At 40.4% G+C, this 27,880-nt stretch overlaps 1 protein-coding gene across 15 annotated transcripts in view; it reads left to right on the forward strand.

The window, feature by feature from the left end:
• Nucleotides 1-27,880, forward strand: part of LOC122986933 (plectin-like) — a 128,260-nt gene that overhangs the window by 61,444 nt on the left and 38,936 nt on the right. For 6 of the 15 annotated variants that reach the window (XM_044358458.1, XM_044358460.1, XM_044358461.1 and 3 more), the window contains one exon: nucleotides 27,566-27,627. In XM_044358458.1, the coding sequence (XP_044214393.1) occupies nucleotides 27,566-27,627 (62 nt within the window). Of the gene's footprint in view, nucleotides 1-398; nucleotides 4,030-9,957; nucleotides 10,179-24,764; nucleotides 25,242-27,565; nucleotides 27,628-27,880 lie in introns of those variants that run through there. The other 9 variants (XM_044358454.1, XM_044358456.1, XM_044358455.1 and 6 more) reach the window with 4 other exon arrangements.

The raw sequence follows: 27,880 nt of genomic DNA on the forward strand, positions 1-27,880 counted from the left end.
GCCAAAGGGTGTTGTGTCAGCCAGCCGTGGTGTATTTAGAGGTGTGTGTGCATTATAAAGGAGGCGTGTGCTTTCATTTGAGGGTGGGCGTCTCCGTAAAAGTCACAGAGCTACAGAGCATGTGCTCAAACACACTTCATAGGTGTGTCACTCCATTCATTTAAGATTGCTCTTTCTTTATTTCAAACATTTCATTGCAGACAGGGTTTCCTTTGCTTCCTACTTCCTGCTGTACTATTTACTTTAGTGAGAATTTTTTTCCATGCCAGTTTTTTCCTAAGAAATAGAGAGAGAAGGTAGGAGGAGCCGGACTGAGAAGTGTGCCTCACTCTCTCTCTCTCACACTCTCTGACACACACGCTCCCGCTCTTCCATTCTGTCATTGCCATCTCGGCAGAACGGAGACTGTTCATTCCCAGCCACGCTGAATTTAGGGGGGACAGTACTTTTGACTTTGTTTAAGTCAGTTTCACAGAGGAATATTCTTTTTCTTCACAATAACCAAAGGATCAGCAAGAACACGAGGAAAAGAAAGTAAGAAGAGAGATTACAAGAATTTGTTCTTTCATTTTTTTTAATTGAATTGAGAAGCACGTGACAGCTGGTTTTGCCACTGGATTCTTTCACACAACAAGAAGTGAGGTTGTCTAATTTATCTTCCTTTGATGTTGTGCATTTTAGTTTTACTTTGAGAGATTATACTGACATAAAGCACAATGGTTGCTGGAATGCTGATGCCCCTGCGGGACCTGAGGGCCATCTATGAGATCCTGTTTCGAGATGGTGTCATGGTGGCCAAGAAGGACAAGAGACCTCAGACCATGCATCCTGAGATACAAGGTGTGAGCAACCTACAAGTAATCCGTGCCATGGGGTCTCTTAAGTCTCGGGGCTTTGTGAAGGAGACATTTGCTTGGAGACATTTTTATTGGTACCTCACTAATGAGGGCATTGTTTACCTGCGTGACTACCTCCGCCTGCCCCCTGAGATTGTTCCTGCCTCCCTGCAGAGGGTTAGGAAGCCAGCTGCCACTCTTGCCATTGCCCATCGAGCTGCACGGGTCCAATCTGTTGAAGGTCCAACATCTTATGTTCCCAAACCAGGACGCCGGGGTGAAGCAGAGAGCCAAGAGGCACTGGCTGAGCGTCAAGGCTACCGCCATAAGATGATGGGTCCTGGAGAAAGAGAGAGCTACTCTGATAGGACCCCCAGGTTCAGGGGTCGCCCACTAGCTGCAGAACCAGTCAGGCCAAAAGCATCATGGGAAATGGAGGACCAGCCTCAGCCTCTGTTTAGGAAGGGGAACAGCTTCAGAAGTGAAGCAACGATGATGGAGGAGAGCAGGGTGAAAAGAGTCTCTCGTCAGCAGCCTGATGTGAGCAGTGAGAGGGCAGTAACAACATCACAGGAGAGAAGAGTATCTGAAGTCCAAAAGGAGAAAGCACCAAGTTCTGTCCCTGTTCCAAAAGCAGCTTTGAAACAGGATGTATCACAGACCACTCTGACATCAGTGTCCTCCATAACAGCTGTGGCTGCTGTGGCTGCTGTTGCTGCGGCTACAGGTGCTACAACATCAAAGATGCCAGCTGAACCCTCTACTCGCAAGACAAATAAAGAGAAGCCTGAGATTGTTGATGAAAAAGCCTCCATGAAGCCAGTTGAAATAGTTACAAGCAAGTCAGTTATCTCAATGCTTCCTGATACAGAGGTCAAAGAAGAGAAAATGAAAAAGGTGATTGTGGATCAAATTAAATCCGCAGAGGTTAAGACTACAACTGAAACGGCAACTGGTAAAGTGAAGCCCCAAGCAGTTATTACAATGGCATCCACTCAGGAAACCACTAAACTCCTTACTGATCCTGCCACTGCTACCCCTGTCATCACAAAAGCTGTTAATAAAGATGTCACAGAAGAGAAGCTTAAGAGAGCAAAGGTTAATGAGGAATCAATTAAACCTGCAGAAATGAAGACACCAGTTGAATCGAAAATAGATCTTGAGAAGTCCAAGACAACTGCCAAAATGACCATCACTCAGGAGACCCCCAAACCCCAACCTGACAGTACTGCGAGCAAACCAGTGGGGTCCACTAATGCAGTAGAGAAAATCTCCAAAGTTAAAGTGACTCAGGAGCCCACTGATGCTAAATTGACCTCAGTGAATCTCTCAGCAAAGTCTAAAACTGGAGAAGTGTCTCAGAAAACTACTACAGTGACTGAGACCTCAATACTTGAAGTTAAAACTACCATTAGTACAACAACTCTTTCAACATCTATGGCCAGCTCTGGAGATGCAAAACCGACAATGATGCCTCATGTCAAAGATGAAAAAATAGCACCAGAAGAGGCCCGTAAACTTTCAGTACAAGTTCCCACATTAGTGCAAAAAGATGCTGCTTCTCCTGAGCTCAGTCAAAATGGTGCCTCCACAGAGGTGGTTATAGAGACCAAACAAGTGATTGAGGGAAGTTCTAAATCAAAACGAAAGAAAAAGAAATCTCAAGGCGAGAAACCCAAGAATATCAGTGCTGAGGGACCACCTGATACAAAGGTGGAGGAGGAAAAAATATCTAAAGACAAGACCCGTGAGGAGGTGGCAAAAGATACCCTCCAACCCACATCAGTGATTACCTCAGAGCTGTTAACCATGTCTACCAGCATAAAGACTGAAGGGCCATCATCTGCAGAAAAAAATAAGGCTGATGCTAAAATAAATATTGCTAGGGAGCAAATAAGGGATGTCCCCAAACAAACAGAGACATCACTACCATTAGGTCAGACCTCTGCAGTGCCCCCAGTGGATCTTCCAGACAGTGCACAAGTTAAGAAGGTTGAAGAAAGCAGTGTCAGCAAAACCACACAGGGACCATTATACTCCAAGGCCGAGGTAAATGCTAAATTGCCCCACATGGAGCCAGTGAAATCTGTGGAAATGACTGTTACTAAAGTGGAAACAGTGATGGTGCAGAAAACAACTGAAGTGGAACTCATACAAGAGAGCTCTAAATCTGAGGAGAAAACCCCTGCACCACTGTCAGAATCTCAGAAACCTACAGTTGAGTCCAAATCCCTAATAAGCGCAGGCAAAGCTGCAGAAGAATCTTCAAAGACTAAGAAGAAAGGGAAAGGGAAAAAGCAGGCTCAAGCACCAGCACCAGAGACCATAAACATAAAGCCTGTCTCTTTGCCTGAAGCAGAGACATCCACTGACATTACATCATTGCCCAAGGCCACAGTTAAAGACAGCCCTGTCATGGCCTCTGAACTGGCAGAAATGAGTGATTCTCCAAAGATGACTCCTGAAAGAATGTGCAGTGAGGAAACCAGGCAGGCAGCAGCTGTGCTCTCTGAGGCCCCAACAGACAAAGGGGAGGTGGAGCCAGCCCCGCTCTTTGCAGAAAAAATCAAGCGGGAGGTTCCGAAACCAAAAACATCCTTCACTGCGAGGGAAGCACCCGCAGCCGGAGAATTAGCGTCAGCAGCACCAGCGGTAACAGCAGAGGCAGCTGTAGCTCAGGCACAGGCCAGCCCCCTCGTCAAGCAAGAGGAGCCTCTCAGAGTTGCACAACATTCGGCCACTCAGGCAGCAGAGCGCAGCACAGAGAAAAGGCTCTCTGTTTCTGAGGCCTTAAAGCAGGAGGAAGAGAAGAAGAGGGACTTGGAGGAGGACACACCCTCTGCCACTTCCACACCCGCAGCTACCCAGCCTCACCTTGAGGACACCTGTGAGTCCTTAAGCTCTGAATTAGACGAGGCCGCCATGAGGAGGAAAATTGTAGTGGTTGAGGAGATAGTTGAGGTGAAGCAAGTTATTAGTCCTGAGACAACTGGAGAGCAGTCACCTCCTCCACCTGTGCAAACTGAAGGGGAGGGAGAGGAACTGGACTTGGATGTTCTGGAAGCAATCGCCATAGAGAGAGCACTTTTGTCAGGGGCGGCGGGGGCCAGGGTGCAAGGAGCCTCACCTGAGTCAGACTGGGACCACTCTCTTGAGGACCCAGAGGAGAAGACATGGCCTAACTTCGTAGAAGGTTTGTTTGAGAGCGTGCCAATTAACCTACTTCCTGTCCTGTCCTGTCTTCTCTCTCTCTCTCTGCATGTGATGTAATTGCTCTTGGATCTACGTTTCCACGTTTCTTTGAAGTGTGGGAGGTCTTAGGTAGTGTATTTGATGACAGCTCTATTGTGCTCTTTCACATTGTCATGTACTTATAGTATTTCATACTCAAAGAACATGGCCATACTGTAATTGTCTGTCTTAGACATCTCTTCCAAAGTATTATTTGGGGTGCTTTGATTATAGTTTATAGCTTGAAGTTACATATTACAGAGCACAGCCTTACTTTGTGATGTGGACAAGAGACAGTCTCCCTTTAAGAATAGTTTCAGTGAGTTGGCAAGAAGAATCCATTTAGATGTGACTGTAATTTAATTATCTGTGTGTTAAAATAGATGAAGTATCAGTGACACTGTCATAACACACCCTGTAGTGTATTTGAGACACTGTTAGTTCTCATACAGGCATTATTTCTGTCACTGATTCTTCTTTCACACTTAGTTGCAGGTGAAAGTCGTACTTTAAAAAGACTATATTCAACACTAAGTAGCAGAATTAAGGCCCAAATAAAACCTTACCTGCAATTTCCCTTACAGTTTACATGCATCAGTGGCAATTATCTTTCCATTAAACAAATCAAACTCAAAAAGAAAAAAAAATCACACTTTTGGGTGGGGATTTCCAGTTCTGTTGGATGATGAGCTCTGTTTATGTGAAAACATCTCTGTAGCCATCTCTGAGTGTTTGCCAAATAAGATTATGCAGATCTGCAGTCATTCCAACAAGGTGGGGCTGTTTGCTGAGATTCAGCCTCGCCTGTTCCCTGCAGAGATAGTTGTCCGTGAGTTAAAGCCAGACATACTAAGTGAAGGAGGTGTGGTGCTTTTGGGAGCACTTCTCATCTTTGCTCCAGAAAGACTGTGTTCTTGGCACTGTTTTATGTTTTGTGGCTTTGCTCTTGGTTCTCCTTTCAGCCTGTCTTGTATGAGAGATAAGCATGCCCACTTGCATGCCATTATGTAATGGTATGCGTAGGATATGGGAGTTATGCGGACAATGTGAAAACAGTACTGTAAGCCAGCCTTCTTTCACTGGATTTGGAAAAAAAATTAGTTCCAGAAAATCCAGAAAAAGGTGCTATCTGATGTTGTAGTTGGCTCTGCTGAACTGAAACTCACAGTGTTTAAATCATGATGCATTTTCATGTGACTCCAGATTTTGGATGGTCTGATATGTCACAACTTTCAAAAGTGAAATAAGATATAATTATAACTGTCATGTGAATTTTAGTAACCCTAGGAGGGTGTATAGCAAGGACTTCACATGGGCGTTGTCTGTTGTGGGTGTGAGCAATAGACAAAGAGTCAGGAAGTTGGAATAGCTTGCTCACAGCTCCATGGGTGTGTTTGTTTGGTTCCACACGTGACAGAAGATCTGGATCCAATTAGCAGCCTGGTTCCTTTATTCAATCTGTGGTACTCATCAGGAAAATAAGTCCCTTTTGCAGTTAGATAAAAACTATAGTGACTCACATATACTGTACACTGTCACATATACGTGCAACTCATTTTAAACTTCATTCTAACTTTATTTCAAGTACTACTACTGATCCAACATCTATAAGTACCTGAACTCTGTTTAGTGCTAATAATTGGAACTGTGAGCATTCACAAAAATTTAAATTTTACTTTTAACTTTTGAGTTCTGATTGTTGTGTGAAGTTATCAAATATGGACACAGCAGTGTCAGTCTGTCAGATGACCACAGTTTTTGGTGCCCCACTGCTGACACCTGCTGTCCATTAACAACCATTGTCATCTGTGACACAGACCAAATACCACAACTGCTATACAACAGATGTGTTTTGTTAAAACTCAAAGTAATGCAAATTTCACATCATATAGTGACCAAACCTTGTTTCAGTTTTGGTTGTCAAAGCAGTTTCCATCTAATTTGACCTCAGATAAGATGAGTAGTGGCAATGCAGTGTTCTACAGAGATACCATGTGTAGTGCTGTGATCCAGCTCAGTCAGGTATTCTTGGTATGTCAGCTAATTAAATAGCTGTCAGCAGACTTGGTGACACCCTGGGATGTAGTTGCAGTTACGCAGATAGACTTGTTTTATCATGCATTTTCTGTTTCTCAATCGCATTGCATCAGTTATGTGGAAAGCCGGAAGAAGGAAAAGTATTTGAAGGAAAGTATTTGAAAAGCTGACTTATGCCACAAAAATGTGTCTTTCAAAACAAGGGCTTTGAAACTGGTTTAGATTTCAGGGAAACAGATTGTGATTGTGTGTGGCACTTTTGATTTTCTGTTGAATGGAGAACATGCTTGAACAAAAGCTGTGCAGCGAGCACTTTTGTACGAAATGCTTGAGAAACTGTTTCAACACTGGCCACACATGGCACCAGGGGCAATTAGGCTAAATCACATCCCAGACATGCCACTGAGGACCTCTATGTTTTCATCTCTGAAATCATGCCCAGTGCATACTTGTGCGATTGGTTAAATGAACAGCTACAGCGTGCTGCAGCTCTGTGTCTTTCATTATGGTGACTCACCCGGACCATTCTCAAATCTGAGGGCCTGAATTACTTTTTGAGTAGAAAAACCAGAATGGGGTACATAATGAATGTTCAGACTCATGATATCTATCAAGAGCTTGGGGCTGGGCAATATGGCAAAAAATGTTATCATGATAACAGTTGATATTGATATATATCACGATATGAATCAAGTTAATAATTTTGAACTTCAAAGTTCCCTTAAACTTAAAATTTTGTTAGGATTTCCTTTAAGTGGATTGAAAATGTGAAAAATGACAAAGAATTGTATGGGCTGCAAACAGAAAATCAATTCCAGTAAAGAAATTATTCAAAAATAAACTTAAATCTTCTCAATGTAAACTTTTTGTTGTGCAACATCCTTCAAGCATTACAGGACGCCAAAAAGTACACAAACCTGATTTCCAAAAGTGCAAAGTCAGAACATTCTTTGCTTTTCTTTCAGCTTTCGGGTCCATTACTTTCATTAGCTTCTCGAATCAAGCCTTTTGCAAGAAAAAAGCAACAGCATGTGTTATGTTTGAATGTCTTTTTGTTTTTATGTTGTATGGTCTAATGCTAGAAAACACCAACAGGTCAGTTTGTTGCTGGGGCTTTTTTCTGAGCAGCGCCCTGCTCGATGTGCTGCTGGTTGTAATTGTAAATGCTTGTACTCTGTGTCTGCTATTGGGCGACAGTGTTTCAGGTAATGACACAAGTTCGTGGTATTTCCCGTTTTAGTTGGCACATGTTTTGGTCAGAGTTTACATTATACGCTCCACTCTGTTGCGAGTCGGACTTTAAATATTGGTAAGGTTTGTTCAGCTAAGTCAACTAACCGTGCTTGGAGTGTGTGCTGTTAAAAATACTACCATATTATTGGTTACAAATAGCTTTGTTCCTGTGATTTGATAGGCTGTTTTGCATTGTCAGGCAATGTGTCCTATCCACAGTTACATCCAAGTTTCTAATTTTCTTACCAATTTAAATTTTATATCATGATTTATTTATACTGGTTTAAATCGCCCAGCCCTACAATAGCCTGTGTTGTGAGTTGACAGCTTAAATAGAAACCGCTGCTGTTTCTGCCTCTGAACTGGCCACCAGCAATGTTTAGCTCAGAACAAAGTAAATGACCTTAGCTGTCATGTCTTATTTTTTATTGCTGACTCCACCTGTGAAATAAGCGTTATATAACTGATAACTGATGTTTTATTGGACTCATCATATCTGTCAGAACATATCAATCTACATTTCATAAGAACACCAAGCAAACATTTTGACAATGAATAGATGTTGACACAACAGTCTGCAGTTAGAATCAAACTTGAGAAGGACGTCTGTTGCCTGTAGTCACTACTTTTATGATATCAATCCAAAACAGCAATTTGATATTATAAAAGTTATGTGCTCAGCTGGACTGATTTTGAACTGTCTGTGAAATGCTCAATGGGCAGGATGAAGAAAACAACTTAGAGTGTACACCAGTGTAATGCGCAACCAAAACATAATCCTGTCCCATGAGCTGCTGCTGTGTGATCTTCCAACATACAAGTTTTAGTTGCCAGTTTGGACTACCGTGTTGGCGAGCACATAGTGTTTGTTCGATATCAAGTTTAATGTCAGCCTGTTGCAACATAATAAGAAGAGGCTGTACAGTGACATAGAATAAGACATCTGCTGTAGCAATATAACAGTTAACTCACTCTAGGCCAAACCCTGGAAGCACAGAGAGATCGATAACATGTGGAATATATTGAGGGTTTGGCCAAGATGGTTATGACATTAGTCATCTCCCAGGGTACACGTTGAGCCTTATTACTGGGGCTGACTAACACCACTTCAGTTTTGTGAGAGAGTTGAAGGAATAGTTCTTTATTTGAGAGTGTTCTATAAAGCCTCCATGTGTTCTGTAGGGTGCATTTAACCTTATTTTGGAGTTCACTCAAATGTTTGACCTTTACATTTTGACCCTTACTTTATGTTGTGTTTTCTCAAGAGACACCTCACCACCTGCTCAGTCGAGACTGATTGTTAAGTGTGGGGGAGCGGGGTTTACAAAATGGAGCCTCTGCATTATATGGGTATAGATTGAGACATGAGGTGTTTCCCTCTGGGCACAAGCTCAGAATACCTTTCGGCTTTGTGTGTGCTAACATGAATGATATGTGCGTGGGGCTCAGGCGCCTGTTAAGTTCAGGAGTTCGTCAGGATGTTCATGGAGGAATTCTCTACGATCTCCTGTAAATCCCCTACATGGTCTCTCGATATAGCTGCCTTCATTTCACATAGGATGTCCATCTATAGTGTCCACGTTTCGTGAGAGAAGACATTCCCAACTCTACTCTCCAGACGCTGTTGCGGAATTGCTTTTGGCATTACAGAGAAATGGAACTGGTTGTCAACGCTGCAATTCACAATGCCATATGCATATATTAAAACCAACTATATTTAGAGAATGTTGTGCATTGCTGTGATCCCAAAAGCAATAGGGGATGAACATTGAGAGCTCCAGGCATGCTAAACTCTCTTTCAATCTGACCCTCACTAAACTCTGCGTGAGGCAACTTGATTTAATAAATATTCCATCAGTGCTGGCTCTCAGTTTTCGTATGCACTGGCTTTGTTGCTATTTTGGTTCACTTAATGTTACTGATAGTGCATTTTCCCATAATGCCATTGTGCATATCCAGTTTACCCCATCTCATTTACAGTTTGAATGTCAGACACCGAGTTTCACTCTTATAAGTGATGTATCATGAGGGGAACAGTAGAATAAGCTAAAATTCCTATTTTTTTTAAAAAAAATTGGAAGTGAGAAAATCAGCACCAAATGTTTTCAGTGACTATATTACATTACATCACATATTGTATCACATGCTGTATCAATGAGTACTATGTACTGTATGATATTAATGCTTCTTGTGGTAAAATAATTATATACTTATGTCTGCTGACGATATTATGTTGAAATGATGACTTTAGCATAGGACTATGTGACTCATGTTGTACCCCAGAGAACTCTCACTTGAGATCTGTTTTCTGGCTGAGAGCTGTGACTTAATATCACAGAATAGACCTGCCACCACCACCATCATCATCATCATCAAAGAAAGATAGGGAGGAAGAGAGAGAGGGTGGGCCTGCTTGTATTTGTGGAGGTCTCTCTAGGGGGCGAGTGTAGCCAAATGTCCCGCCAGAGTGCTTCCATCAGTTTCTAACTGTGACAGTGTGTGATCATCTGGCTCTGGTGGATATTTATAACCCTTAGTCAGCTCCAGCCCTCTCCCCCAGAACACCCACCCCTCTCAGTCCTCCGAGCCCCTCGCCCCTGCCCCCTTCACTAGGCTTGGCGTGTTGTCCCTCCTCCCCTGTCTACGGGAGAGCAGGCTGACGGATCCAAGCAGCAGGCACAGCCTGTCAAAATTCAACACAAGGGAGAAACAAGGCAGTTCAGAGCAAACAAACAGGAGCCTCTCCTGTCCTCTTCATTCCCCCTCCATCCAGTTCTCTTTTTCTTCGCCCTCGTCCTCCTCTTCCTCTCTGTACCGTCTCTTAGATGAAGATCATACCTGGTAGGTCACCAGAGTGGGGTTGCTGTGGCGTGTCCATGTCTAACTGTGTTTGTCTGTTTGTTGGCTGCCGGCTGTCGTTGTGCTTTTGGCAAACACGCCGTGTGAGTGTTGTTGTGTTCCCGATTGGTGCACATACTCACACTAACACAACAGAGGTACACGTATACACATTTAACAAACAGCAACCTTCAGCCACTGCAGCACAGATTGTATTCCATATTTAAGCCTGTCCACAATGTGACTAACGTGAATTATGAGTGAGGTTGGCTGCCTTCTATATTTTCCTTTATTTGATGGTATGTAGATGGAAGTGGGTGAGGGCAGAGGGCAGTGTCACCCCCTCCTCTTGCTAGTGTGTGTCTTTCCTGTCAGTCTGACATCTAATGGACATAAACAATGAGAGACAACTTGTAAAGAGTGTATTTTATTCAAAACTTTTGGTAACATTGTCAATGACGCCCAGGTGATTAAAGCATTATAAACATACTTATGAAGTGTTGTAATCTGCACCATATGATTATAGTTATAAGCACTCATGAATATTCATAATGCTTTATAACAATAATCATAACAAATTATACGCTTACTGATTTTTTTTGTAAGGATCATAGTGTATTATAACTCTCATAGTTGTAATACATTATAATCATTTTATAATGATAGTACTACAAGCAGATTATAACGCATTATAAGTATGTTTATAATGAATTATAGACATGGGTGTCAGAAAGTATTACCCAAACTTTTTAGTTTGTGTGTGTGTGTGTGAGAGAGACAGCCATATGAGCCTGTCTGGGCTATTTTAGATTGCTGTAAAACTAAGACCACCTGCTATAGTGCAGTACCATCCTAATACATGTGCTAACTTGTATTTGTTCCTGCGTTGAAGATAATGATAGGGTTTTTTATAGTTGTAGTTTTATGACATTTTCAGCACTTTGCCACCTAGTTAGTTGTGTTTTTTTTAAATGAAACAATAAAACCTAACATTCACTGTAGTGCATTTAATAATACAGTAATACCATGTTGAAGTGTTTTCAATCTAGATTAAACAAAGACAACAGATTGTACTCACCGAGGGCTTATTAAGGCCTGTCATTGCTTTGTGGGGTTTGACTCTATGCTCCCAGAATTACTTATCAGCCAAGAATGCAGATAGCAATCACATCCTGGTTGATAACATGTTGTTGCAGTAAGATGGGAAGAGTCACAGAGAATAATCAGATAAGATGAAAATACGATATAGTTCCTTTTTAACCTGCTAAACTGCATCAATTGAAACAGAGAAATGCATAATGGAACAGTCAAATAGAGATAACAGCTAAACTTGGATTTTGAAAATATTTATACAATTATTTGCTCTTCTAGTGTTCTGGAAAAGAGACATTCAGAGAGCAGAGTCATGCAAGTATTATATGGGTTTGAAAACAGCTGAACAATCAGGAGAAGCAGACCAAGAAGAAGATTTCAGCAATAGCTTCAGGGTGGGGAAAATAGCTGGAATTCCTGCTCGAAGTGTCTTTTTTTCTAAAATGTCCCTACCACACCCACGCCGTCCCACTCCCTTTTCCCCCCTCCCAGTGAAGGCCCCACCTGTCACCACTGCCCACGCTCATCCCCTCATCCCCTCTACCTTATCTCTCTGTCCCAACAAATGGCTGTGAGCCCCCCAGGACCCACTCTCCCCGCCCTGGTGGTTTTGGGGCACTTAGTTACCCTGATTGTATTCTGGCGTTTGAGAAAACACAAGAGGAAAGGTAAGAGAGCTGCAGGTTGCAGGATATTGTAGCGAAGTGGCTTTTAAAGGTTAAAGAAGCAGAGAATGACTTATAAGTGTCAAAGCAAAGTAGCTGGATACTAGAAGAGTATTTTCCTTATGTCTTTTTCTCACAAATGCAACAAAAGTTTCAATGAAATTATTGCAACACAAGATATTTTTCAATACTTAAGTCTGCTCTGTTTATGCTCATGTTTGCATTATTGCTTTAATATTCTTGATACTTTGATCTGAAAAGATCATATTACTAACTCAGCGGACTCACACACAGCTTCACGTGCAGCATGTTTACCCTATGTATTAGTCACGTTCATGTGTAACCTTGAAACCTGTCAGCCGTTGTCCGTTGTGACGTGACCGGTCAAGGGTGCCACTGGGCTTTTCTGTGCAGTTTAACGCTGCCATGTTGCCGCCTGCTGATTGAAGTGTCTGTTCTTACTCACAGCTGCAAAGGGATTAACCCTCATTACTTTGGGAGAGCGTGGGAGGCCTTCAATTTGCATCGTGTTGCACAGGCTTTTGTGCCAGTCGGACATGTCGCAGTGCAAAGATGCGAACAAGTCTCGGCTCCACCTACCTGAGCCTTCAGTGATTTTCTTTTGTTGTTTTTGAGAGAGGCCGTTGACTGCTGCTACAACAATGGCTTTATGAGGTCCCTCCCAAACCTGTTTAGTCATGTTTAGTTACGGATCAAAGCTTTGTGTATGTGTAAGTATATTCTTGCTGAAGGGTGTACTGATGTCTCAGATGAATCGCTGTCTGTTGGTGCTTTGTTAGTACACCTGCCAGGTTGAAAGACATTGGCAGTTACCAAACCAGCTGCCCACTTTTGAACTGGAGCCTTATAAAAGTGTGTTCAATGATAACACTTCAATGACTTTATCAAGGATTTGCCCTGGAGAAACATTAGATTTGGATAGAGAAAACTCCCAGATAAAACAGATTGTGCCCTCTAATACTACAGATGAACAATTAGCTGTTTGATCCTATGGCTACACGTTGGTTATGTCTGCAAGCAGAGTTTGTCTTATTACTTATTAACGTAGTGTGTTTGAAAGGAAGACAACTGTAGAGAGGATGATTAATATGAGGAAACTGGGATGAGATATTTAGTTTATTAACTTAGCCGCAGTCTTGTATGGAACAAAATTTCATTCTTGTCACTTTGACGATCAACAGAAAATTAATCAGAAACAGTTTTGATAATTTACTAATTGTCTAAGTATTTTTTTTCAAGCAAAAATGGCAGAACTTGAGTGGTCCCAGTTGGGCCAGATGGAGCTCAAATGTAAATATTTTCTGGTTTTGCTACTGTTCTTTAATAATTCATTGAATATTTTTGGGTTTAGGACTGTTGGTCAGATAAAACAAGGACTTAAGGCAACCTTACTTAAGGCAACCTTTAGAATAAAAAAAGATACCTTTTCTCATGTGATTTGTATGTAATATAACATTTTTGTTATATTTATCACTTTAATCTCTGATGACTGACTGACAAATAATGGCTCCATATGTGGCTAATTTACTGCTGTTTACCTTAACGTGACATTATAAAGTTCAATGTGCTAATGCTTTATTATTTGAGATATTCTAGAGTTAAATGCAGCTGCTTTTCCTGGTGATCGTGCTCTTCAATCCAAGCCTGTCATGGGGCTTTCTGGTCTTAACTGTCCCTGTTTTTTACTGGCATCCCTTCTGCATGCTGACAGCTCTGTCCTCTATCCACTCTCTAGCTCCTCGGCTTGAGCTATCACTTATGACAGCAATGAGAGCAGATATCAGACCACAGGGATTTCATTTGCTTCCTAGCACTGTTGCTCCAGTTCCTAGTCTTATTCAGCATGCTGTGCTGTGAGGTGGGAACACGCATGTTAACATTCTCCTCCAACCATGTTGGAATGGGGTCAGCCGAAAGGTCATGAGAAGGGGGCGTGGTTAAGTTAGACTGTAAATACTCTTGTGTCACACACAAGGTGCATCACTCGGCATTCTCTCGCTGAACTTTGCCCTTTCACCTGTGTTTGTTTTCCCTTCCTTAAGCCACCAAAATCGGATTGTCGACCACAGGGGCCTCGCGGAATATACTGTAGCAGATTCTCTTAAAAACTCACACCTGTCGCTTCAGGTGTTACAGCATCAAGACTCAGTCACAATAAGTGATCAACGATTTAAAACTTGGGATTTCCCAGGCTGTTAATGGCACGTTAAATTGCTTTGCATAATTGGTCGGTAAAGAATATTTTCATAGCGGGTGTTCTCAGACAAAACAGGTTGGACAATTGAACTAAGGTCACACTCACTTGACCTTACTCTCTTTTATACAAGGAGCTGGGAGTAGAGAATTTATCAATGCCAGTAAAGTATAACATCCTGTTAGAGATGAATGTGAGACCCTCAGTGCTGTGTGGGCTGCGGTGGTTGAGTTCTGCTCTGGCTTTGGCCTGATTTGTGGAAAAGTCAGCATTTTTTCCTGGAACCAACTCCTACTCTGGAGAAAAACACACATACACACACACACACACACTGCCCCAATCATTTACTCCGCCATGACTGCTGCTAGTGAACCAGTGGGCATGAGTCATAATATAAACAGTGAACTTGTGCCTCAGGGGCTCATAGAGCCCCACAGGGCCTTTGGATGAGGTTGGTTAATCTTCTGGGAATAGTGAACAAACCCTGATGAGAGAGAGAGCCACATGGGGAACATACGGGTCGTTCGTTTAGGGCTGATTTTATTTATGAGCAGCACTGGGACCATGGAAACACATCCAGTGCAGTGCTGGGAGTTTATTTATACCCCTTGTGACCCACATCAGGGATTTCTCAGCACTCCACGTAGTATACAGTGACATCAGTAGTTTACTTATAGATGTTAATGTGTCTTGTGCAATATATCACTTCATGACTACAGTCTTTGTATGCAGTTATAGTAATTCATTTACTATAGAAAACATCTGCCCATACTCAAATAAACGAAATGTGAGTTGAGTTATGTGTTAAAGATTTGTTGAGTCATTTTTCATGAGTCTTGCCTCAATCTAATTTCCTTTTCTCCAGATGGCATGGGTCTGTCATTTTTGTTCAGTTAGTGTTCAAAATTCTGACCTCACTATAGTTGTAGTACAAATTTTAGTACATGTATCTAATTTTAAAGGAAATTTGGGAAATATGCTTATTTGCTTTAGTCTTGATTGCATCGGTGTTACAAATCAATTCATGCTTTATGGCTTCAGGTATACTTATTTGCTATTAGACAAAAATAGACATTCCTGTTTGTTGGTTTTATCCATCATTTCATAGGTCACACCTGGCCCATGAATAAAGGCATGTTTTCGCCATTTTACATAGATTGTATTCATATTTTACACAACTATGGTGAACTATTTGAAACTGTTGCCATGTGTTCAGCTCAAATCTCAAATTTAAATGTGTAATATCCTAACTAAAGCTCTGTCTGTCTCTATTCTGAGGTTGCAAGGACATGATGCAAATTAAATTCAGTTAACTACTATTAATACAACCTTCCTAATGTCTTAAATATGGTACTCTTAAATCAAATTATATTACATATTGCATAAACAACTTATAAACGACAAATGTGATGAGCGTGATGAGTGTGAAGAGTGATGTTTGCTGTAAAAAGACACCAAGCAGCATCAACCAAAAATGTTGCTCCGTGAGTGATTGTGGTCAGTGCGACATGTGAGCAGATCAGAGGCCTTCCTGTATGGTCCTGGATCAAAGGTCGGTGTCCTGTAAGAAGAGAACTCAACATATTTAGGTCACTTTCCCTTTTAAATGTGACCCAGGAACAGCTCAGCTGTGCCCTGTCGTTAATTGTCACATCTTAAAGTTGATTGGCGATGGTAGGTGTGTGTGTCAGTTGTCTGCTCTTTGGACCAGACGTAAAATCATTACGTGGTGACTTGAACATACGGACAGGATTTATTGCTTGTGGTTTTATTGTATTCAAACATATCATTCCTCCCGCAAGTTGTGTAGCTGATGAGTGTGTTACTATACCGCAACAATTGCCCAGAGGAGGAGAAAATGAGTCATTATGAGACTTGCCTCGGTTGTTCCAGGGCTGCTTCAAAACTGTCAAGAAGCATAGCACCAGTCACGTACAACCACAACTCCCTGAGGCTCGCCCTTATTACTGTGTGTCCAAACTCAAATATAAACACTGACTATGGACTATGGACTGTAAGATTGACTGGTAAATATATTATATCAGATTTGACAGATAGCCTTTTTGAGGTCTATCTTAATACAGTACACTTGTGGGTCTCTCGAAAGAGATCCCAGTTTTAGATTCTATAATAGTTGATATTAAATAAGTATGCAACATTGTATAACTGGAAAGCGGCTGTTTAACACACAGTCTGGCTGGAAAAAATGTAACAGGTGAAAATGATAAAGACTAAATAAGCAACACAGCAACAGCACGATACTTATACCTTAAATGAATCAAAGGACAAACAGTGTGAGCGCAGGATCATGTGAAACCATTTAAGGTAATTATCATACAGGTAATTATTTGATGAGCTATCTGTCATATCTTTCAGTTTGTCCATACAAGAGGCGGGTAGGGCAAAGTGTCCTGCTTTCATCTGTTAGAAAGTGGTTCCTGTTTCTACTCACCAGCTGGCACAGTGTGTCTGAGACACACAGGGCTGCTGGGGATCTTGTTGTTTCATCAGGATCATAATGGATACAGTTTGGAGCCAAGAACGAGGGAATTATCTGCATGAGTTGAGCTCATATGGCGAAAGGAGCCAATATCTGTACAGTAAAATGTGTTGTGCAGGTGAGTGGAGAGACCTGAAATATTGGCTGTATGGGGAGGAGGGAGGGGAGTTGTCTGTTGTGTTTTCAGCATGTTGAAACTACATGGTTACTACCAGAGTCAAGTTTTAGGTTTCTTTCTTTTTTCTTTTTTTTTTATAAAAACTATAAAAAGTTATAAAAACTGTTTTGCAAAAAATCAGTTAATCTTCATTATAGTTATCTGTTGTCATTACAGTTTAACTCTATATTTTGTTAGATTTAAACTAGTTTTTTTTTTTATTTTTAAATATATCTATTTAGTTCTAGTATTTTATTACAAAATGAATAGTTGAATTCTTCCATACAAATATTTTAATAGTAGTACTCTGACTTTGAGCTGTGCCACATTTTGTAAACCCTAACCCTAATAACTACCATAATAAATTACATCAGAATGGAAAATTATGAAAAAAAAAGGTCAAAACCTGTTTAATTACTGACTCCTGAACATTTGATATGTAAAGGGATACACAGAAATTTACCTCTAGCTGCTGCTCTAATAAATGCCATAACAACATAAAATTTGAAGAACTATCTTACACAATGTATACTGTACATTACAACCATCCACAAGTATTTTGGCACGCCTGTGTGCTTGATGATTGGGAGAGGCTCCGTAACTATGGGAACTGTCCTTGAGGTTTGACTTAAAGTCTTAAAGTTGGACTGTGAGGTATAGAAACATGTGTTTGAAGATAATAAAAAGTTGGTCTAACATCAAATAAAAGACCTATAGTCTCAAAGTTTGGCAAAGAGGTTGCAGTTTATAGGCTTTCTGCTGAATGTATACAAAGTTATGTGGTTTAAAACAAAACCTTTATGGTATTGTCTTGTAAATGACTAACTGCAGTAGATATGAAGTGGCGTGCTCTGGGCAGCATTATCTTTATGAACAGGTTTAAAAGCAGCATGTGGACACTCTCAGGTTTTATCTAAGAAATGTTATATGTAGGGAAGATATCATACAATACATGGGTCACATTCATTCATCTTTGATCGTGAGAAACCCACACAACTTGATAGTGAAGAGATTAATACGTTGATAATATCTTTCTTCAATATCTTACTTTTTAAAATGTATAAATTCTTCATGTACTGTTTATATAGTATTTAATATCTCAGAATTCATATTGTGAGACCTCTTTTCACAAGTCACAAGTTACAGAATCTACCTGGGAGCTGGTTGGATGTGATTGTACTGGCGCCATCTAGTGGTCAAAATATTTCTTTTTGGCATCTGCCAGAATAAGGAGGGAGCGTGATGGGGTGGAGGACGGTGTTTTCCTTTCCACGTCAATTCAGCCAGTTATGGGAGACTCCACCGTCTCTGCGTCTATAAATACAGCCATGAGTAAGAGTCAGTCACAGCAACCACTGTACATGGTGCCGTATGTTTATGGGGGTTGTCATAGAAACATCTCTCGTGTTCCCTTTTTTCCACATTCGCAAAGGGTGTTTGGAAACTGTCACGGGTTAGATAGCATACGGTTATTCCACATGTCATAGTGATGGATTAATAGAACACAAGAGAAAAAGGGAAGCTACAGTTTATGCTCTGGAGTAATAAAGATTTAAATACCATTGTTAGAAAGACCTAATGTGTGTGGTTTGTCATTCATAAAGGTTGGAAACAACAAGCTCTTTACTCTAGTGACATAAATTGAGTAGTCTTTTGAGCCATTTTAGTCTACTTTTTTTCTTTGTTCAAACAAAAATGCCAAACATTACCTAGTTACAGCTTCTCAATGCTTTTCTCTGTCTGATAAAGTAAACTGAATATTTGGGGGTTTAGGGTTTGCTCTTATATTTGGTTTTCTGACAAAATAATGTCATAATCTTTTTGTTAAGGGAAAAGTCTTTTTATGAATGGGATATGATATATTTTGTGTTCCCAGTTCATTTGGAACAGGAAAAGAAGAATTGGGTAGTTTTAACTGAGCAGTGATAGCTCATGGCAGAACAGCAGTGGACAAACAACAGAGCAAGGATCACTAAAGGGAGAGAAAAAGTCAGCGTGGCAAGTTTGTGTTTGTGCTGTTGAGGTAGTATAATTTAATATGGAGTGAAGGAAACTAGGCAAGGAAAAAATGTTGGTTATAGTCACATCCAAACCCACAGTAACGGCCTTTTCAGATTTATAGCTCTGAAAATTCTCTTTTGTATATGATCAGGAAAAACAGTGATTGGGTTACCACTCATACTGCCCGAAATGTCTGCTGACTTACACTTCACTTTTGTAAATCACTATTTAAAAGAATTTTGTCACAAGTGAAGTGTAAGTTCTAAGAAAACATCATAATAGTTTAGTGTTTTGAATTACTGTCTAATTATTCAAACAGTTGTATAATCTTGTTTTATTATATTCTGTAATATAAATTGCTTTTTACACAAGTTATTTAACCTCTGCAGTACATTTTCAGCTATGTGACTGCACTTTGACTGAACAAACATATTTTGGTGCTCTCACCTGCAGAGGGAGACACATGCTCTTTTAAGTGTTATCTACAGTGCCAGTGAAACTGTTGCTTCCTCAGCTTTCTCTATTCACCCTGTTGAATTTGTAGTCACCAAATTAAACATTAGCAACTGACACAATAGTTAAACCACAGATGTGGGGCTTTCCACAGAGGCTTCTTAAGCTCAGCAGTGAGCTATTTTAAAACTCAGCTGCCGTGGCTAATCTAGAAGCTTGTTGAGTCTCAGTTAAATTGGGTTTGAAGCTTCATCTCTCAATCTAATTCTGACAACACCATCTATTTGCAGAACAGGGTAAGAAATCCAGTGCATCATACCTGATTTATTAAACACAGTTAACGTCTAATTTAACACTTATATTTAATGGCATAGCCTCAGTGCTCTCATTAGCTTTGCTTGACTGAAAAACAGGCCGCCCCTGATAGTGTATTCCCAGAGAATATGTTTTGTTTTCTTGAAATTGGTTTATTGAAATCAATAATCCAGGTGTATAAAGGCTTTAAAATGTTGAATTTGGTGTGCCTCATGCCAGACAGTTTGAGTCATGTCCTGACCGTCACAGTTTAGATAATACTGCTTTTGATCTTTATGAATTTTTACCATCAGAAGGACTTTCTCGACATGGTGTATGGTTGGTTTTGCTTAACTGGCTTTGTATCCTAAGCACAGCAAAAATATGATCCAGCATGTGCTGTGATTCAGGTGGCAGCCTCTTTGCCCCGTCTCTTCTACCTCTCCTCCTAATACTCCACCTCTTTACAGACGTACAGAGGTGATAATTCAGGGTGTGTTTGGATCACTCCTAGTGTTATCAACATTCCTTTCCTTGTGGGGTGTGGTGCCTATTGCAGCAAACACTTTCACCTGATTTGACCAAGGGAAAGTGGGGGTTAAAGGAGAGAATAAGAAAAATGGGAGAGGGAGACAGAGAAGAGAGGTAACCTAATCCGGTAGAGCAAAACCTTTCTGTGACTTTTTCATCCCCTACAATGAAAGGTGTTGCACACCCTCCCCCTGTCTAAACCCTTGTTTTTGCTCAGCAGTTCAGCACTTTCAAAAACCATAATGAGACATTCTTTGCATTCTTTTGTCCTCTAATTTGTTTGGGAATCAAGTCCCCTAGTGCTTAAGTACAGGTTTTTCTAGCCCTAAATGGTAGCAAGCTCAACCGTGTGTTTGTCAGTATCCATGAGAGGTATATTACAAATGGTTGTATTGGACATAATGTCCAGTGTCTAACTGGTTTTCAGATGTTTATTTAATCAGACTGATGATTAAGGCAGCAGTTAATGGTAATTGACTCTAGTTTTTGTTACTGTCAGATCTATCCATTATTTTCCAGTGAAAGCAGGATGAATGTGTCCTAGGGATTTGCTTCCATCTTTATTGCAGTTATAGCCTGATTTTGTATTGGTGGAAATTGTAATGAGTAATTTGCAATAGAACTGAAACAATCAACCTGTATAGTCAATTGACAGAAAATTGCCTGGCAACAATTTTGATGATTGATTAATTGTTACATTTGTTAAATTAAGCAAAATCATCTGATTCCAGCTTCCTAAATGTGGAAAAAATGTGAACATTTTCTGCTTGTCTGTGTGATACAGTATAGTATTCTAAACTGAAAATCTTTGGGTTTTGGACTTTTGGTTGGACTAAACAAAACATTTCAATACATTGTTTTTGTAATTTTTTGGTTTCATAGACTTATCAATTAATCAAAAAGTAATCTACAGATTAATCTGTAGTAACCCAAGAAATATTTTTTAGGCCTTTGTATGATTGTATGACAAAACATTTTCACCATGACACTGTATATTGATTGGTAGATTAAGATTAAGACTCTACAGTCACACTAACAACTTTGTGAAGCTGTATTTGGGCACAGCCGAATGTTTAGCAGGTGTAATGTTTACCATGTTCACCATCTTAGTTAATTAGGTTAGCATGCTAACATTTGCTAAGTACAGCTGAGACTGATGGGAATGTCATTAGTTTTGCAGGTAAGTCATAAAATTGGACAAACTGAAGTTTTGACCAATTGGTGCTAGATGCAAAGTTAAGGGATGGCAAAATCCATTCACTAGTTGTCAACACATTTCACTAAACCAAAGTTGTTAGCGTTATGTTGGCGCTAGAGGAAACATCAGGGCATCAGTATAGCATCAGTCTTGACCAAAATAGTGGGTCTAACATCGCCATCAAGAAAAATGCTACACCAAACAATTTCCATTGAACCTCTAAATTAAAATGGAGGAGAACAAACCAACATCTGTGTGAGTGTGTGTGAAGTGTGGATAATAAGGATTTATAAAAACATTGAAACAGTAGAAGTTCGGATCACATTAATCCAAACTTTTCTGAACAGACTGAGCAAACATTCAGCGTATTAATCAATAGCAATGCATGTAGCAGCAACACTATTGCAGACCCTTGTATCAGAGTCAGAATGTCTATTGGATAATGTAAGATCGCTGTGGGGAAGAAGCCCAGCATTCCTGTCACATCCATCCTAAAAAATGATCAAACCTCAAACTTGTCATTTGGAGAGAAAATACTTTCTCCTCATATTTTCACCAAGTTCTCTGTGCTCGTATAAAAAGCCCAAGTGTTCCATCTGGTTTTGATGAAGCCAGATGAGGGAGCACAGTAATAAGCATGTTGAGACCTTAATGATATGTCTCCCTTCTGGAGGAAAGATCTCATGACTAAGATGTTCCACAGTTTCTGCATCCTCGCCTGTTCCCTTGTGGGTCCCCTGCTAGTGTTTCCCATGAGGTTTAGAAATCCAGCTCAAGTAAGTGTTGGTACATGTTGCGCTGCCAGAACGTCACCAAGCTCTCAGTTACCTTCTATTGTTGCCTCTGCATATCAGATAACTTGGAAAACCATTTGTATTCTATTGTTTTGCAGGGTGATATTGCAAGGTGTGATCATGCAGACACACAATAACATTAATGCAAAATCTTTATAGACCTTTTCTTATTCATTAAACCCTGATTGACAACTATGTAAATGGAATTACTGCATGTATAGTTTCAGGCTGTATGGAAAAATGCACATTTCTTTTTTTTTTTTTAACAGTTTATTCTGATTCCTTTCCTTTTCGGATCTAATTGTCTACCCTTGCACCACTCCCTAATTCCTTAGCTTGCCTAGACATTGTACGGAACTACAAAGGTGTGTCTCCAAATTTGCTAACGTGGCTCGAAATGAGTCAACACACGGACATACACACCTGCACAGACACACTTACACTGACACATTAAGTGCCTTCATGTTCATACAGGCTGTGTTCAATACCCTGTGCCTGGAAGAAAAAGTGGTTTTAGATTTCTGATAAAATTATGTCAGTCACGGTGGGGAAATGGGATATATACCCACCTCAGGGCAAGAGAGGCAGGATTTAGCAAAGGTAGGACACGCCTTGCCCCCCACCTTAGCTGTCAGCACATAATAACTGTATAGGGGACCATTATAGAGGGACTTTGTGTAAATAAGCCCCAAAGACTCTTGATAAACTCTGAGTAAATACGGGATTTAGGACTCAGTGTGTGCAGGAGTTGAAACTTGAAAGGGAAACTTTGGTATTTTTCAACCTGGACCATATTTTCCCATCTTTTTGTGTCTAAGTGACTAATGAGGACAACAATTTTTGAAACTTGAGCGAGAGCACTTCAGCCGGCAGCCAGAAAACGGGCTGTAGTGTAATCCTTTGGGGCAATAGCACTCCTCAATGTATGCCCACTAAAAGGACTTGTTTTTGCCACTGACAGGCTCAGATTGTTATTAAAAGTGTATGACAACATTGCACTCTCGCACAATACTGGACCAATTTCAAAAATTGTTGTGCTCATTAGTCACTTAGACACAATGAGATAGAAAAATAGGGTCCAGGTTGAAAAATACCGAAGTTTCCCTTTAATATAGAGAATATATCATTTTTGGAATAAGACAATAGCGAAATAATGCTATTTTCCTCTTAGAAATGAAAAGCTGAATACAAAAACAATAGAATACACCATTGCTCAATTCAGTACACTCAGCTGTTTTGCAGCTACAGCCTTACTTGGTCGGGTATGACCAGTATCTTATGGTGGCTAATGTTACAGTGGCTAATATTAGTAAATTTTAGCAAACTACATAGATGTTGCTGTGTACAGTGATATTACTGAGTCATTTTACTGACTGTATGACTCTTCTCTACTTGCTCCTCTATCATGCTATTGTTGCGCAATATTTTAGCATTTACTAATGTCCAGTAATTGTCACTTGTTGCCATGTGCACCGCTGTTTAGAATGTAAATAGGATCACTTTAACAAAAATTTGGCTGATGAAATGGCCAAAGTTTTAAAACATTGTCACTTGTCATTTGATTTTGATGAGTGATTTAATGGTCTAAAGTGCGAAATCTACAGTATGAGTAGAAATCTGTCATATCTATCTATCATCTAAAATCTAAATCTATCATCATCAAATCATTAAACTGGATTTGATCAAAAGATTGTTATACTAGAAATTTGCTCAAAATTTTTCTAAGAAGAAATTAAACTACTACTAAAGTAATAATCTTAAACATTGTTCAAGTAATGCCTGTATAACATTTTGCTGTTCTAAACACTCTATCTGCCTGCACCTCTCTGGGAAATCCTTGGGTTTACAGGAAGCAATGTTTCCTAATTTGTTTGAGTTAGATACCACAGAGCAGGAAATGTGTAGTTTCACATTGAAGTAATGGTGACAATGGCTGAAAAGAGTTTTGGCTACAGCAAGACAAACATCAAGAGTAAGAGAAAAAAGGCTTTGCAGAACTGAATACACAGGATGGTTTGATTCAGAAATGACAAATGCATGGCAACAACCAACACAGATAGAGGCAAAAATATTGAAGTCAAACAATGTTTCCAATTTCTTAGAATTGTCAGACCTAAAATACAAACACTGAAGTTGTAAGCTGCTATATTTCTGAGAAAATCAGTGATGTCGAGGGTGTGGTCATGCATCTCTGGAATCCACAGCAGCCCTTCCCAAAACCAATTCATCCTTCATCTCTTCTCGTTTTTCGTCACAGTGAGTAACTCCTAATGTGGGATGTCTGAGGAATGCTGTGAATAATTAATGATTAACCATCAGATATGTGTATGTGAATGTGTGACTGACTAGACTCAGTAAACTTTTTGTTGGTGGGTATTTGTTTTAATTCTGGCAGTACTTTGTATATTTTTCATTGAAGTCCTATTCATTGCAACATAAATCACAAAAAAATATGGAGACAGACTTTTATGATTTTTTAATAGCCCCTCTGACTCAGCTTGTGTGTGTGTGTGTACGTGTTATCTTGCGCAAACGCAGTGATTAAGTGATAGTGCATGTAGATTACCACACCTCGTCCTTGCCCGCCTCTTCTTCTTCCTCTGCCTGAGCAAAAGGAAGGGGTGTGTTTCGAGCCCTACCCACCATGTCCTCCACATAGAGCTCCACTAAGTACACACTCGCACATCACACAGGAGGACAGGTCCAGACTTCGTAGCCCACAGGCAATATTTAATATGAAAGGAATAGAGTGAGCAAGAGAAAAAGGGAAAGGAGAAAAAAAAAACATAAGGAGGAAAAAGGGGGGCAGAGCCGAAACCAACGAGGGAGTAAGGAGGTTGAGAGGCAAGAGGGGAGAGAAATCATAGGTTTGTGAATTGCTGAGTGGATTGTGGCCACAGGACTGCATACTTTAGGACGAACCGAGGGCCAGAGGAACAGATAGACACAAGAAAAGCAGAAGTTCCCACAAAAGGGGAAAACCGGCAAGGATATTTTATCATTAGGATTATTATTCTGCGTGTGAAGCAGCGCTGACAAACAGTGACAATGACCTCTCCGCAGCAGAAGTACAGGAATTTCTCCACTGACAGCATGGGCAGAGAAAGGGTGCCCTCAGACGAAGGCTATTACCAGGGGATGTTGAAGGCTATGGACGGCAGGAAAGGTACCAGTATGGTGGCATTTAATGGGAAAGAAAATAATAACTGCAAGCCTTGATTGTGAGATACTTGTTCCCATGTGTGTGAGACGCCACAGGGCAAGAATTAATTGTTTTTAAAGGATGTGGTAAGAGGAGCATTTCATTTGATTTCAGTGTTGGATGTTGTTCAGGCTGTTGGCCTTTCTGTTTACAAGAGGTTTATGATGAGTCTTGATTGGCTACATGTTGTATAAATGCAATATTTTGTACATCATTAAGCTCATCTGTCAGAAGGGAAGATGGTGACACTTTAGCTGACTGGGGTCTTTATTGTTGTCACAGGCAAGTTTGATTTTATAACATCATATGCAGCAGTATTTCATTTCATTACACACATGGTAGGCACAGTTCTTTTTGGACTTTAATATCCAGTGTTTCTCCACACAGTGGAGGATACTCCCCTTTTCTAATGCATCAGCAGCATCCTCACTTCGTATTGGTCAGTAAAGCCCATTCACAGTCTTTGTTGTGTAGCATGCATGTGTCTCAGGGCGAGTGAGTCACTGTAGCTACAGTCTATTTGCCTTCAGCTGTAGCTAGGATGCATGCTGTGTTGTATTTACTTCTCTTTTTTTTTCCAAATCTGATTTTTTATTCTTCTGAAACTCTTTGATCAAATTCATGCTAACAGATCTCTTGATAAAATATTTCTGTAGTCACAAAGGAGTAGTCTTCAATACACTTTGATTTAGCCATTGTGATCTTTTGTTACACACAACACTGATACCAGAACTATTGACTTTTGTACTGTTATTGTCCATAAATGCCACACCTCCCTGAAACCTGTTTGCGTCTGGTGACATTTGATACGTAGAAGTTCACTCAGCCTCTATCCATTAATGTACCCTTCACTTATAAAGAGCAATGAGTCCACAAAGAGTTGTCATTCACAGCAGTTAAAACAGGATTAGGTGACATGGTATGAGCAGAATGCAGCGACCCACAGGTCAAGGTTTCCTATGGGAAACTGCTTTTGTCCACAGCATCCTTTTGGGAAACATCTCAGTGTTCTTGTGTGTGTGTGTGTGTGTGTGTGTGTGTGTGTGTGTGTGTATCACACCAATCATCATGCTTCCCCCTTCCAGGTGACAGTGTGCCCTCTTGACAGGAAGTAGAACCAGAGGGGTCACATTGTAAAGCTCAGTCTCTATTGGATTAAATGACAAACAAGGAGGTCAAGGGTCTATGTGGGTTTCCATGGAAACACAGTCCAATAATATATTTGCAGAAGTTGTTGCTGACACCCTCCTCCGGAAACAAATGTAGCCGCTGGGTACCTTTATTGTGTTAGTACTGAATCACTGCCCTTTGCTTTTCATCACTTGCTGTGTCACTGTACAGTAGGCAGTTGAGTCACTCCCTTTAAACTGATTAGATAGAGGACTGTTGCTGTGTTGGTGTCCGTAGTTCACTATGGCATAATGTGAATGGATTTTATTGTGAATTGCTGTGTGAGTCAACGTAGGTGGGTCCCTCAGTAGAACAACATGAAGTGGCATGGAGTGAAGGAATTCCTAAATTGGTATGTTTAGTTATTAAAGCTCCCCCTGTCATCACGTGAATTGACGACTTTCATTTAACCACAACCAACCATGAATCACACAGATTCACAGAAAACAGAGATTCATCCACTGTGTCCTTAATAAATATTTCAGTGACACACCTTGTGGGGGATTTTTTTACTTTTCACTTGGACTCAAGCAGAAACAGTACAGGTGGAGGGTGGATGCAGGTTTGTTATCTTAGTGGGTGTGTCCCTCGCCAAGATCGTGCTGTTTCTTGTTGGAAAATTGTTCTTCTTATTAGCTTTGCCATGTCTTGTGGTGATCACAGAGAACGTCTTCACACTTCACACAACATTTTAACCTTTTACGATGGAATCCTATTCTGAATGATTGTCCAAGAGCACAGTAGCCAGCGGTGTCATAGAGTGAGACATGACCTTGCGGACACGTTTCCTAGACAATAGGGGCGCATCTGCCGACAATGAATGTGTGGTCTGACGAGGTCTGACTCAGATGCAGGCGTGCACAGTCAAGTGAAGTTTTTCCACCCAGTGACACATTGTTTGTCCTACTGAAATGAGACAACTCTGGTATCATGGGGGTGCTTTGTTATATTTGCTGCTTTAATTTAAACCCAATCACTCTATCACTTACGTAACTGTCTGCACAAGGAATAAATGAATCATATGCCATTATTTTCAAGTTTTTTAATTTTAAAAATGGTGTCTGATTTTTCCTTTCCATAACAATCTGATGTTTGACTGTGGTTTCTCTGTTTTGCAGATGAACGAGATCGAGTACAGAAAAAGACCTTCACAAAATGGGTGAACAAGCACTTGATAAAGGTAAGTGCCGGTTCTTGACTTGAACTCTGTCTTGTTCATGTTTGATATTGATTTACACACAAACAATCTACACTTGCACATAATAAAGAAAACTTCATCAAAAAGCGGCCCCAAATTTCACTTTCAACCTCATGAACACGTGGTTGACTGCTCTCTCACATAACAACCACAGTGGATATCAAAGGGTAAATTTCCCTGTTTGTGGTCCAGGCTTAAATAATACTCCAGATGTTTGCTCATTTAATCATCATCC

This window comes from Thunnus albacares, chromosome 8, assembly GCF_914725855.1.
Source record: "Thunnus albacares chromosome 8, fThuAlb1.1, whole genome shotgun sequence".
Taxonomy (NCBI): Eukaryota; Metazoa; Chordata; class Actinopteri; order Scombriformes; family Scombridae; genus Thunnus; species Thunnus albacares.